At 37.4% G+C, this 14745-nt stretch overlaps 1 protein-coding gene across 5 annotated transcripts in view; it reads left to right on the top strand.

Moving 5' to 3' along the window:
* trappc9 (trafficking protein particle complex subunit 9) overlaps window positions 1-14745 on the top strand; it is a 374675-nt gene that overhangs the window by 124764 nt on the left and 235166 nt on the right. For all 5 annotated transcript variants that reach the window (XR_003936606.1, XM_030147332.1, XM_030147331.1 and 2 more), the window contains one exon: window positions 9370-9488. Coding sequence is in view for 4 of the 5 variants with exons in the window: in XM_030147332.1 (XP_030003192.1) it covers window positions 9370-9488 (119 nt within the window). In the remaining variant the exon portion in view is untranslated. The remainder of the gene's footprint in view (window positions 1-9369; window positions 9489-14745) is intronic.

Below are 14745 nucleotides of genomic sequence, written 5' to 3'. Positions count from 1 at the left end.
TGATTTCCCCTGCCTTTAATGGAGCATCCAGACCGACTGGAATGGCTTTCAATAATGACGCTCATCATTTGTTCAGATCTTTGCATATGAGCAAATAGATTTCAGCTCATCACGTTGTGTAACTCCATTCCTCCTGGTCTCTCATCAGGCAGAGCGTTCTGACAGTCTCAGCGTTTCATGTCGGTTTAGAATAAAACTATTTTAAATGAAATATAGCACTGTAGTATGTTTCAGACTTGAGTTATAACATTTTGCATATTTATTACAAGTGTCCATATCCTAGGAAGAAAGATTTGCATTAGACATTGCAGAGAGTCTGCACTTTTAGAGTTGTGTTGGTAATTTTAGGATGACTTCAGAAGTGATACCTGCTGTTTTACTCCAGAAAAGGGATTGAAGGGACTAGAGATAGAAGAGCTGAGTTCACCTGATTCCCCTCCAGGCCCTTAGACACAGAACCAGACATGAACTGATTGGAAGGAGGGTGTAAAGGAGGGAACTGACTGTGAGCAGTGCCATTGTTAATCACACCATCCATTACTCACAAAGTCTCTGTGCCACAGGACGGCAGCGGTCATGTACCGATACATGCACAGTCCTACTGTATCTGTGGTGAGGAGGTGAGGGGTTACCAGACCCTTCTACTTTAACCTTTCTTCCATTCTTCTTTACTCCATTAAACTATCATTAGGGTGCTTCTATGAAACTGGGTTCTTTTTGGTACCTGGCGCTTTACCAGTTTTTTAGACCCAGTAAGAAAAGAGAAATTTAGACATATTTCCCCCCAGGATGTACCTAATGATGACCTCAGGTAAATGCAAAAAAATTATATTCTTGCTCTGAGCCATCCCAAAATTAATAAATTTTTAATAAAATATTGGGGCCAAAAACAGAACCAAAAGTAGAACAGGAAAAGCTACCTAGGTGTCAGTGCATTTGATCTGGAAAACATGGCTGTAAATGGTCTTATATACCGCTATAAATAAAGACAGTGTTACATTTGTTGGTCCTAGTGGTTTTTCTAATCCAGACATGCAGGTTTTTCATGAATCTCAGTCTCATTCCAGGTTTCATGAGTAACTCATTGTGTCCACTCGCGTTACATGCTGAACCTGCCCAGTTAAACACATGGCAACAGCAGCCATTTTTGTGAAACACTCTGACTTGCACAGTTAGTTTGATTCCCAAAATGTACTTGTGAGAGAATAAAGAGATATTCGAAAAAACAGTAGCGCATAATTTTAATGTCCTTTTTTTCTTTTACATACAGATTTTTGTATGAAAATAATCTGAAAATGTGTTTTATCTGAAAAATTGTTTATCTTTTAGCTCTGTAAATATTTATTTTTAAAATAGACTCAAAGTGCTTCCAGACTTGCTTCATAACATTAATATACATCTGGTTTGAATTTTTAGCCCCTCTGTCCTGTTTTTAGGGACCAGTTTCATAGAAGCACCCATTACTCTTATATATTACGTATAAACCTATTTACCACAGTGTGATTTAATATGTCATTTGTTTCAGCTGTTGACACCCTGACATGTTTTCCCTCAAACTAGTTTTACAGCCTTATGTTTGCAAAAATTTACCACAACTCGAAGTTTTTTGTTAATACAATATCAGTAAGTATTCAAGTTGAATAGGATGAGTGCAAAGTACAGTATTATACAAAGAGCAGTGCATCATGGGTTGTATTTAGTTACGAAGGATGAGATTTAGTAATGCTTTGCACTGACTCAAACCCTTTTTTTACATTAAAAAATGGTGTTGAAATTTACTAAGGGGTGTAAAATTAGTGCTGGCGTGGACACAGCTACTTTTTGCCCCCCTCCTAATTGAATATGTGCTGTATTTGTTGGAGTTTCTATTTAAAGTCACAAATTTTGGAGAGGAAAGTATTTAAATGAGTCTCGCAACGGGACTTCCTGCCGTCGATGTCTGTGCCTTTATTAAATACTGAAAAAAGCGTGTGTTAACACATTTGCACATGGGTGTGACAGTCAGACAGAGGCGCTGCTGAGAACAAAGAGCAGGTAGAAGACAGATATTTTTCTTCATTCAAATTCACCAGGATGCTCACAAAGTCAAACAGAGGAAGTCATAAGGCTTTGTGGCAAAAAAAACTTGAAATACAAGAAATCTTCAGTTGTGTAACATTCCAATTTCCAAGTGTTTTCTCACTTTGTATTCACAATGTTGCCTTCATTACTGATATTAAAAATGCAATAGATTATGCACAATAGAGAATAAATGTGTTCTAAATTTTGTATGTCAGAATCCAGTACTATGGCAGCTACAAACCATGCCATTCTTTCTGTTCTGTGATCCTGATGAAGTATTAGATTAAGTTAAATTAGTTCACTAACTCTTCCAGAAAACACCTCCTTCTGCTACCTCTATTTAGTTTAGACAAACACATGCATTAATCCTATACTTGTGTCATATTAATGTGTACCAAGCTGTGCTGTGTTAGTGGAGTCCCTCTGCGATCTGCGCTAATTTGTGCTGGTCTTGGTGGAGCAGTATGGGTCATTATTGAAATGAAATGACTACATCTGTGGTCATAATTTTGTGTACAGTTAGTAGCAACTTTCTCAAATTAAACAGCGATAAAACTCCACAGTTCCTCCATCTGCTCAGTTCAAGACTTTGGGTGTAATTCTGGATTGTGCTTACCATACTTTCCGGGCTATAAGGCGCACCGGAATATAAGCCATACCTGACTATAAGCCGCAGCTGACTTTAAGTCGCACCTGACTATGAGCCGCAGGTGTCCACGTTGTGACATGAGATATTTACACAGAAAGATGGTAAACAGAAAGATTATTTAAATATTTATTTCCATACCTTCACTGCTTTTTTCCAAACAGTGCCTGTAACACGGCAGTAAAACGGCAGGAACACAGCTGGTTCAAAAACCCAGAAAAGTCATTGATCTGTGTTCTCATCTTCCTTCTGCTCATTGAAACCACTGCAGTTGTCTTCTTTAGTGTTGGAGTTGAACAGCCTCAAAAGCTCCGTCACACACCTTCTACATCTCTACTCCATTGTTGCTCAACGGCACTTCCGTGCTGCAGCTCTATTTCCTTCTCAGACAGACACATCGATTGCTTTTAACTTAAAAGCTGCATCATATGCATATCTTCATGTGTTTTCCATGATGAGGGTTTGTGCACGACACGCAAAATGATTGTTAAAAGTTAAGATTAAAACTTCTCTTCGCATCACCTCTTCCACCTGTCTGTCTCACTTTTGCGCTTCCTGCTAGAGCGACCCCTGGTGGCTGTTAGCCTGTATAAATCTATACTCGAGCTGCATCGCTGTATAAGCCGCAGGGTTCAAAACGAGAAAAAAGTAGCGGCTTATAGTCCGGAAAGTACGGTATTTCTTCTCATGCAACATCAACCATCTTTATCCATCACTCACAGCTAACACAGGGTTCCCTCAGGGTCTCATAAAGTCTTAAAAGTCTTGAATTTACAATCTGCATTCAAAAGTTTTTAAAAGGTATTAAATATGATATGGTAGGTCTTAAGTTATGTTGCCTTAAATTTGTTTGTTGTATTGTTTTTAAATGTGTCTGTTAAATGTCTAAGCTACAAAGACAGTAACGTTAGTCTACTCAGTTCCACCCGTTACAACCTGACAATTTCTATTGAAATTAGGAGCCAATTATGGCTAACTTTGCAGATATTATCACAGGACATTCAGCCCAATACACATGCAGCCGTTAGACGTCCGAGAAAGCTGACTTTGGAACTTCAAGGGACGGTTCGCAAGTGAAAAGTAAGCATGGGGAAGTGCAGATTTATTAATGTCTGGTTGGAGAAAAGATCGTTCTCCACCTGGTTGACACGAGTGGAGGGAAACGTGTTTTAAGTTCGCTGCAACGTGCAAGAAATCAATTCAACATAGAACGACGGGAGTCAAGGCATTGGAGTAAATAAACACATTTTCCTAAATTCTAGGAGTCATGAAATGTTGCCAGTATGGCTGTGAAATAGGCTGTAAAATGGGCATTAAATTCTGTTCAAAATAGTCTTAAAAATGTCTCCAGAAGTCTTAAATTTAACTTGTAGGAACCTGCAGGAACCCTGTAACATCACTGCCATTCTTGTTCACGCTCCAGTTACATCCCACATCAACTGCTGTCACCGTCTTCTCTTTGGTTTACCTCTCAAGTCCCTCCATAAACTCCCACTGGTTGAGGATTCAGCTGCTCAGATCCTAACCTGAACCCCTTCCTCTGAACACATCACTCCTGTTCTTCAGCAGTTTCGCCGGCTTCCTGTTTAACACCGGATTGATTTCAAGATTCTGCTTCTCACTTTCACGGCCCTTCACAATCTGGCGCTTACATAGCTCTCCGAACTCCTCCTTAGATCATCCTCTTCCTTCTCTTCACTCCTTCAGTCGTTCTCACCTTTGGAAATCTCTCCCACAAGATCTTCCTTACATTGACTCACATCCCACCTTCAAATCTGGCCCCAAAGCTCATCTTTCAGAAGGGAATATCAGGTCTAATTTTACTCTGCTGTTGATTTATTCATTTATTTTATTATCATTCTCATTATTTATAGTGATATTTTTTTCTCTCTCTTTCTAGCTTTACATTTTTTTTATATATACTATGGTAAATTATACTCGTACATACCTGCATCGTTGTTTCTTTATTGCTGTTTTTAACTATCACTATCATTACTATCATTACATCATTTGCAAAAATAGGCCACTAATTTGCACAGAAAATTGACGCTAAATTTATGGTCAATTTGTATTTATTATTTAGAGCCTTTCAGCACTGAAACTGAGTCAGCGTCAGAAAATAAAATCAAAATGATGAAAATGAAATGGGTCGGTTCAATGTAGGTTCAATGCAGGTTCAATGTAACAGGCAGCCTTTTATGCCTGGTAGCCACATTTACATGTTTTGTGTTGTCATGGTAATGCTATGTGACATTTGTAGCAATATACACATTCTATACTAGAGGTGAACCGATATGTTTTTTTTCTAAGGCCGATGCTGATTTTTAAAAAATTTGGTCAGCCAATAGCCGATATCTATAGTTGATTTTTGAGGCTGATATTTAAGGACAATTTTTTTTCTTAAGCACATTAACCTTAAAATACAATTGAAACACTCAGATAATTAACATTTTTATGCAACAATATCAATACAATAATTGATACACATATACAGGGTGGGGAAGCAAAATTTACAATGAACATTTAGTTGTTTTTTCTCAGCAGGCACTACATCAAATGTTTTGAAACCAAACATATATTGATGTCATAATCATACCTAACACTATTATCCATACCTTTTCAGAAACTTTTGCCCATATGAGTAATCAGGAAAGCAAACGTCAAAGAGTGTGTGATTTCCTGAATGTATTCGTCACACCAAAGGAGATTTCAAAAATAGTTGGAGTGTCCATAAAGACTGTTTATAATGTAAAGAAGAGAATGACTATGAGCAAAACTATTACGAGAAAGTCTGGAAGATACTATTAAAGAAGAATGGGAGAAGTTGTCACCCGAATATTTGAGGAACACTTTCGCAAGTTTCAGGAAGCGTGTGAAGGCAGTTATTGAGAAAGAAGGAGGACACATAGAATAAAAACATTTTCTATGATGTAAATTTTCTTGTGGCAAATAAATTCTCATGACTTTCAATAAATTAATTGGTCATACACTGTCTTTCAATCCCTGCCTCAAAATATAGTAAATTTTGTTTCCCCACCCTGTACATAGCGGTCTTTTAACATTTATTGAACTTCAAACACTGCCCACACAGGTGCCTGATCAACTATCTTATAACATTTTTACTACTGATCAAATATCGGCTTTCAAAAAAGAAAAAAGGCAGATGGCTGATATTAAAAAAAAAAAAAAATCTATATATCGGTCCGATATATCGACTGGCTTATATATTTGTCTATATCTATTCTATACATCCACTTAACCAGAAGAAGGTCACCTAAAAGTTCAACAAAACCTACTGTTGGAAAACAGAACAAAACTCAAACAACAAACACTAACAGGGAAATATAGAAAACAAGCTAACAAGCTGTTAACAAGCTGTTGAGCAAATCATGAATAATTTTATAAAACAGACAAATGCAACAAATTTTACATCACTAATGCAAAGCAGATCCAACGGTACAAGTATGATTTATCTACCTCTAAAACTCACTGAATGAGACAAAGGAGTACAAAAATAAAGGCTGCATTATGAAGCGATGATTTTGAATTTTGTCTTAACTTTGCTGTCTTCTGATCATAACTTGGCTTTATATGAATGAAGCCTCTATCGGCTAATTTATTGTTTTGTGGCACATTGAAATGATTCCAACTAAAAACAAATGGTTTAACAGGTTAATATGAGAATTGTAAGACAGTTTAGGATCATTATGAAACTGAAGTGAGTGAAGTGTGTGATATTTCTTCAGACAACCAAATAATCATCAGTAGATATCGATCAAAGCATACAGTATTCGCTACAGTGTCATGAAAGCAACAGTTCTGCAGCACTATTTATGTCTGGAAGAATAATCTTTTCACCAGTAAACTGTAGAGAATGGAGGAAGAAGTTGTCCACAAAGTTTAGATCCTGTGTAGTTTCTAACTCTCTTCGACGAAAGCTGACATTTCTGAGAGAAAAACCTTTCACTGATAATCCCAAATGGTGAATTGAATTGCACTGGAAGCTAAAGTTTAAGCTCAGAGTCTGATGTTGGGATACAGACCAGCCAACCAAAAGCACAAAGCAACCCAGAAAACACTGAACAATAGGACATTTTAAACACTACTTTTAAATAAAGCAAAAAGCTCCCGCAAAGTGAGTTGGCAGTGTAATTATTTTATCAATCTTACATGTGGGTTATTAAAGTTTGATTTCCTGTGTGAGTATCTATCAGTCTATCATGAAGAGAAGAGGCCAAACCACTGAGAAGTCTGGTAATTTCCCCTTCGGTTTGACCAAATTGCGGGGCTTTGTATCACACTGACGTCAGAGAGTGATATGATTCGTTTGACGTCAGAGTGTGGGCTCTGGGCGTCATTTTTGAGTATTGTCTGAGTGGGTTGAAAGCAGCAACCCCTGTGGTTATGCCGGACACAGCTGCTGATAGTGCAGCTGCTCCTGTGTCCACAGCTCCGCTTTCAAGGTCAGGAACGGAGAACCGCTCTCTTTTCTCTTTTCCATTTCCTGCTCCGCTCTGTAGCATCAGGAATCTACCCTAGAAGCCGATATCATAACACGAATCTTGAATTAAAATACTGCCTTCAGGGTTTGCTGTGTTGCATTGAAAAATAAGAGTGAGAAGAACACTATCCTGACCAATTATCCACCAGAAATGCCATGTTTTATGTCAAGGAATACGATAACGGTATCAAACCACAGACACAATTTGACTATATATATTCCCGTACTTCTACCTGTGATTGAAAGCTAGACAATCTTAGTAATAAATGTAGGGAATCAGTAAATGATCATGCAAAAAATAAAACAAGCCATTAAATACACACAGTACTATGTAAAAGTCAAGTTAAAGTTCTGATGACCATACAAATGCATTTGTGCATCTGTATTAATAGGGCACTCATTCTAATACTCTGAAATTCACAATTTCAACCTTAGTGTGTTATGGGACATTGTCAGCTACCTTCTCTTGCCATAAAACATCTGAGCACCACTTGCTAAAAAGTAAACATATGCAATAAAACAACTGTTATAAGATTATAAACTGACAAAAATCACTCATATTCACTATTTACAGCTTCAAAGTTTCTATAAAAGCTATGTGAATCACTGTATAATGTTTATGTTTATGCATTTGGCAGACGCTTTTTTCCAAAGCGACTTACAGGGGAAAACCAATCAAATCACTCAATCAATCAAATTTTATTTATATAGCGCCAGATCACAACAAAAAATTTATCTCATGACACTTTATATATAGAGTTGGTCAAAACCAGACTCTAAGCCAATTTACAGAAACCCAACAGAATCCTCCAGGAGCAAACACTTCTGACTGGTGACAGTGGTGAGGAAAAACTTCCCTTTAACAGCAGAAACCTGGAGCAGACCCAGACTCCTGGAGGATGGCCGTCTGCCTTGACCAGTTGGGGTTAAAGAGAGAGAGTAAAGAAAGAAAAAGAGAGCGCGATAGAGATAAAGACTGAGGGAGAGGGGGAGAAGGGGGGAGAAGGGGCACGTTGGTTTTTATAATGTTATAAAAACCAACTTGCTTCCTCACTGAGGCATGAGATTGGCCCCATATTTAATGTTTGAGGAAATTACCAAAAATGGTCACTTGCCCGATAAAGGGTTAAGAACCAATCTGGAAATATGGATATATGTGCAGCAGGAAAAACGAAAAGTTTCAGTGGAAAAATCAGCCTCTGTAAACCAAAGTAGTAGTTTTTAGTATGATCTCCTGTTACGCTTAACATATTTTAACCCTTTTGTTCAGACAATGTGAGATTTATTGCATTCATTTTCTCATGTTTTGTACCAGGTTTCATTCAACTTGTCAGATGTTTCTGTTTGTGCTGTTTCTTTTCACGGAGTCAGGGGTCACACTAAATACTGATATTAACCTTTGCAACCCATTTAGCTTTTCACATATTTCCTGGATTTTCTCATTGTATCTGAACAAAAGAGAATAAAAAATAATGTGCACTCATTTCAACCCTGCAAAAACAACAAAACTAAAGGTGGACTGACTGTTCTACACGACTGTGCGTGGAACTACTTTTTATCTATCTTGTGAAAATGACTCTAACTATTTTTGTTTGTATTGTTTGTTTATTATTTTTATATTGGACCTTGAGACCGGAATAACGTTGAATTTTGTGTCCAATCCTAAATAACAAAACATGTTTTGCAAAGGCCTTGGAATTCATTATCAAGCAGTTTTTATTCACCAACACAGAAACATATTTAACAAACTAATGCTTTTGCTTTTGCCTGGCAAAATCAGCCCTGCCAAATAATGTACTGAATGTTGTTGTTTAGCAAAAATGTGACAAATATTCATTATAACGTAACATTGTGGTTGTAATGGCTGAAAATAAAATTAAAAGGGGATGAGTTATTTGTCAAAACTGATTTTACAGCAGTTTTCTGAGCAATCACAGTGGAAAGATTGTGCCAAAAGCCATTTTTTATTCATCCATCCATTCAGTCAGTCAGGTTTTTTGTTGGGTTTTTTTTTTGTTTAGCTCCATACACTTATATACAACAGGTTTGTAAAGCCTTGCAGACTGCTGATGCCTCTAATACTGTGCTCATTCCTCCGATAGCTGTACTACTCCACTCATTTTTTCTCGCTGACTGAGTTTGCTTTTCATTTTTTTTTCAGATGGGATCAGTGTGACCGGTTTGCCGATCTCCAGCCCACTGCGCCAAGTCCTCAAACCCAGGCCCGAAACCAAATCAGTTGGCGGCGAGTCTGGAAAGGCAGAGTACAGCCACACAAAGGTAAAGAAAAGCAAACACTATATTTTTCCTCTGCCCTTCACCGAGAGCGGGGTAGTTTTTTGTGTCATTTCTTGTTCTATGAACATTGTATTGCGACGTTTTCCAGTGCTTATTGGTCAGCTCCTGTCTTTGATATTGATTCCTGATCCATTTTCTGTGTGAGGAAAAAATAAGACCCTATAGTGATGTTTGTGGGTCCAGTGTTAATAGGTAATAGGCCTATTTTTCACTTTGTACAGCATCATGGAGGCATGTTGTCATGAAGGACTTTTATCTTTACTGAGCTGCAGTTTACAAACACTGTCACCTGCTGCTGTTCACCAAGTATAATAAATAGTTGTATTTCACTTGTCATTTTAGTCAGGAGCAAAGTCACAGTACACAGACTTGGAGCTAACACTCTATCTGCTGACAGAGGGGAGGGAGTAGCTTTACCTGAATTCTGTTTCTATAATTCATTTTTGTGACATTTCTTTTTTCTCTCCATTTTCTTGATAAGAAGAGCAGTTCTGCTTCCAGTGTTTCATTGAACTTGTAAACATTAACACTTGCTTTGACACAATGAAGAGGCGGGGTCTTCTGAGTTTATAACACCGATGGGCAGTGATAAAAACCATTAAACAGCTCACAAGAATATAATACTGTGTCCACTTTGGAACTGATTCACAGATAGAACTGCCTTAGTGCTTTTTTACCATTTATGCAGATAATACATTTTCTACATTAGAATATAAACACTTCTTTTTTATCTTCAGAATAGAGTAGAATAGAATAGAATAGTCTTTACTGTCATTGTGTGTACAATGAAATTCGGAGCGCAACTCCAGTTAGTGCAGCAATATTAACTAACACCAGTGTGGCAGAAATAAGAATTGAGCAAATATAACAATACAAAAACTAAAAATAAGATAAGAAAATATTGTAGAAATTTACAATTTAACAAGCTAACATAAGAATAGAGCTTAGTAGACTGAAAAATAAAACTGGATGAAATATGAATAGACACAATTTACAGTACCAACAGTATATGACAGTATGTGTATCTATGAACAATATTAACAATGTGTATTACCATGAATAACAGTATGTATGTCTATGAAACAGTATGTGTATCTATTAACAGTATGTATTTCTTATAAAAACATATGTGTAAAACAGTAAGTATACCCAGGGTTCTCACTAGCATCATTGAATGTCCCGATGCTGTCCCTGGGGGCCCCGACGCTGAGATTTCACCCGCGACGCTGTCTTTCAGCCAGCGTAGTGGTGTTTTTTTGTGTGTCTTCTGCCCCTGCTTGTGTGTATAGCGGCTAGCTCGGCAGATACATAACAGGTTTCTCAAGAAAAGCTGGACGCCGAAAACTTCTCTCCAAAGCTTTTACTCGAGACTTCACTGTAAAACTGCAACATACATACAAAACATGTCTCAGTTATGTTCTCTGTTACAGCACATTAACATAGCATTATACATTCAAATGAATGAGAAAAGATCACTAGCTCGATGCTAACATAAATAGGAAAATCCATAGACATGCTAACAATTAGCATCTTCAGATGGATTTAAGATTTACAACGTCTTTTAATCTAACAACAAAAGTTTACATCAGAGACAGGTTTTACTATTCACTACCGCAACAATTGAACATAAAATACTCACAGGCAAATGTTCTTTCTGGCCATACAAACAGAATGAGAGAAACGTGTCTGCTGCTTCCTTCCCATGTCTGAACTGGCTACGGTAACACCGAAAGTACAAAACACACGCCAGTGCAACTTATTCCGACCACCAGAGGGCCCCATTTGCTTGCTTTTAACAGCAGAACATCACAGTGTGTGTGTGTGTGTGTGTGTGTGTGTGTGTGTGTGTGTGTGAGCTCGTCCAGCGTAATGATAACAAGATTTGAATTTGAAAAAATATGTTACTTTGTCTTGGCGCAAAGCGCTGCAGACAGGAAATGAGAACAATATAATCAACACCCCTTAGTGTGCCGCGGTATTGTCTGACTATCTGAACATCACTTGCCTTACGCTCATTGGCTGACAATGAGACTGTAATCAATTTATTTTATTTAAACGGACTGATCACCTGTGGAAAATTATATCTAAAATTTAGCCTGTGCGTGCGTGTAGTGTGAGTGCTGTTCTAATTATCCTTAATTTCGTGCAGGTGAACATTTTTCTACAATCATTTCTGTGTCGAAGCGTGGGAGCAATGCCAAACGCAAGGGTATTATCATATCGTTTTTTGGCTTCATTCCTCAAAATTTGCCCCTCAAAATGCAGGAAACAGGAGTGTTTCAGAGAGTTATAAATTTGAAAATTTTCCAGGGGCATCCTCCCCCGGACCCCCCTACAAAACTCGCGCCATATATGCGGCATGCGCTGCATACATGGCGCCCCTACACGGTGAAAAAATCCTAGTGAGAACCCTGATACCTATGAACCAGGTCTATATAAAAATAGTGCATTTATTTTTGTTAAATATTGAATAAACATTACCTTGTTATTGTAGGATATAAGATTATTGCACAGTTATACTTACTGCATGTAATTCATATTTAAAGGATTATTGCACATTATGGGAAGTGATTCTGAGGATGAAAAACATGACTGCGTTTGGATGCACACCAGATCAGTTTTGATCATATCTGGGATAGGATCAGATAGATGTGGTCATATAGATCACTAAATGCATGTATCTTCATCGTTTTTCCAGTAAACAGTAGTTGTGACTGATGGGACAGGGTCATCACGATGGAGTCTATTGACTGGTTTTGAAATGTGTCCGCATTTTAATGTTTCTTCGTGTTTTCCACTTTAACCTGACTCGCTCCGCTGTTCATAGTGGAAAAACCAAGGCCCAGTGTGTTGTTTTACTACAGACTTGAACACATCAACATTCTGATGCCTTTTAGTGTTGAAACTATTTGTATATTTAACTCTTTTATTACTGAAAGACAAAACCCTGTAATAATCCAAAGTCATCATGGACTGAAAGGTGTTCTAAGCTCTTTGACAGAAAGTTCTTATTCTTTGGTGTTTAATGACAGCTGTCAACCAGTCAAGGCTCAAGAGATTGAGAGTTTCGTATTGCATTGAAAGCTACCCATCATAGGAGGGTGAGCACTTCCACCAGTTTCCACCTGGAAAGTGTGAAAAGTCAAGCAGAATTCAGCTTTGAAAGCAGATCAGGGATGAGAGAGGGTGCATGTTCGGCAGCATGGTGGATGTTTTGTGCATGTGCAGCTGAGTTACGCACTTGCAGGTGTTGTTCTTTGCCCTCTGTGTGTGTTTTTTTTTTGTCTTTTTTTCGCTGGCAGTAGCCCACAGAGCTCTGCTGTTGAATTTGCCCACATGACATATACAGCACAATTGAGCGGTTAATATCAGTGCACATGGAATCATAAGTTTTATGTGTGTTTTCTTTCTTTTTTCTTTCAACTTTTGATAGAAATTTTACTCCACAGAAATAGCACTGAGTTTGTTTGGCCTTTGTCTCACCTGCAGATACACCTTGCTCTCTGAATCGTGGCTGCAAGCTCCAGCATAGTCAAAGAAGTGAGAAATATGGTCTACAAGGTCTTTGTGCCAAACAGCAAAAAGTAGAAAGAGGAAAATAGATGTGATAAGAAAGGGCTGGAGACAGGTGGAATGAGAATGTACCAGATTGAGCTGATCAGCAGGGGAGGAGGTCTGGTTGAGAAGTTGTGGATGTCGATGGGGTGGAAATGGGTGGGTTGACCGAGTGTACCCACTGAGGGTCATCTGTAGAGCAGCAGCCACACCACCTGCAAGTCTGGTGGCTGTATTGTCCTGCCTCTAAAAACATCTCTCTGAATCAGCAGGAGAAAAAAAAATCAAGGTTGATAGATCCTCCACAAAGTAAAGTTTTCTGGCTTTTTTTTGTTCTGAGAAGCTGTCATATTGATAACTGTGGGTAAGAAAAAGAAACTCCACTTATAAACTTGACACATGAGTGATATCCCCTCACATGAAACAGAACAGTGATTACAGTTCTAGGATACGTGAATAAATTGAAATTAACATTGAAGTGCCAAAAATGTTATATTCGGTATGTAAATCTTTTAGGGCCATCTGCCACACTGGTCAGGGACTTTGTGGTGCATTCAGGTGCACCTTTTAAACCATGCAGTCAGCAATATGGTTTATTTTAAGCCCCAAACTGTACTATATTCGTGTACATCAGTTCCCATGTTGTGATTATTTTCAAGTTGTTCTAGTGCAGATTGGTGAACTATGCAGTCAGAAAATCAGTATTTTTTTTAAAGGTGCATTGTGGGTCTTTCAAACTAATTAAAATCAATAATATTCACAAAATACTGAAAATCTAATACTTGAAACTTAATCATCTATATATAATCAACAGACTGAATACATTTTCACTTTTTTTAGATATAATTTTTAACATCAAATTCGAGCTATTGCTATGGTGTAAAAAGTGCAGTCGATAAAATTGGTTGTAACTTTTTTTACAAGTGGTATTTTAAAAAGGATAACAGTTCCATAAAATAGAGATCTTAAGCTAAAAAATGAGCCCACTTGATAATAGATGTGTGCAAATTTACTTTTTCATGTTGATGTTCACTTTCGCTTGATCTGACCCATATGTCAGTCTTGTGCAAGGTTATTATCGTTAATGAAAACCATACAAAATGACGAAAACTAGAATTGAAAAAACATTTTTGTTAACTGAAATAAATAAAAACTATAATTAAAAGAAAAAAATGATAACTAACTGAAACTGTATTGTGTGCTTACAAAACTAACTAAATCGTATAAAAATTATGGATAAAATTCCCTTCGTTTTCGTTTTTGTCAATATCGGATTGGTGTGAAATCCGACATTTCCCTCAAGCGATTTTAGCTAGCTGCACCATATGATATTTAACAGTCCGTCACTTGTGGTTTCCAGTCGCCTTCTGGTTCCTACTCTACCTGGAAACATGAAGACTAAAGTTGGGAGAAAATAGCAGAGTCCTGTCTGGGATTTATTTGAATTTGACAGTGAAGAAGATAAAATATATAAAAAACTAAAACTAAACTAAAACTAAGCATTTAGAAAATAACAAAAACTAATAAAAACTAACAAACCTGCTCTAAAAACGAATTAAAACTAACTGAAATAGAGAGAAAAAAAGTCAAAACTAAATAAAACTAAACTATAATGAAAAATCCAAAACTATTATAACCTTGGTCTTGTGATGAACTGGCGACCCCCTCCAGTGTGTACCCACCT

Source organism: Sphaeramia orbicularis, chromosome 11, assembly GCF_902148855.1.
Source record: "Sphaeramia orbicularis chromosome 11, fSphaOr1.1, whole genome shotgun sequence".
NCBI lineage: Eukaryota > Metazoa > Chordata > Actinopteri > Kurtiformes > Apogonidae > Sphaeramia > Sphaeramia orbicularis.
The sequence above is the reverse complement of the archived record's forward strand: the minus strand, read 5'-3'. Positions and strand labels throughout refer to the sequence as shown.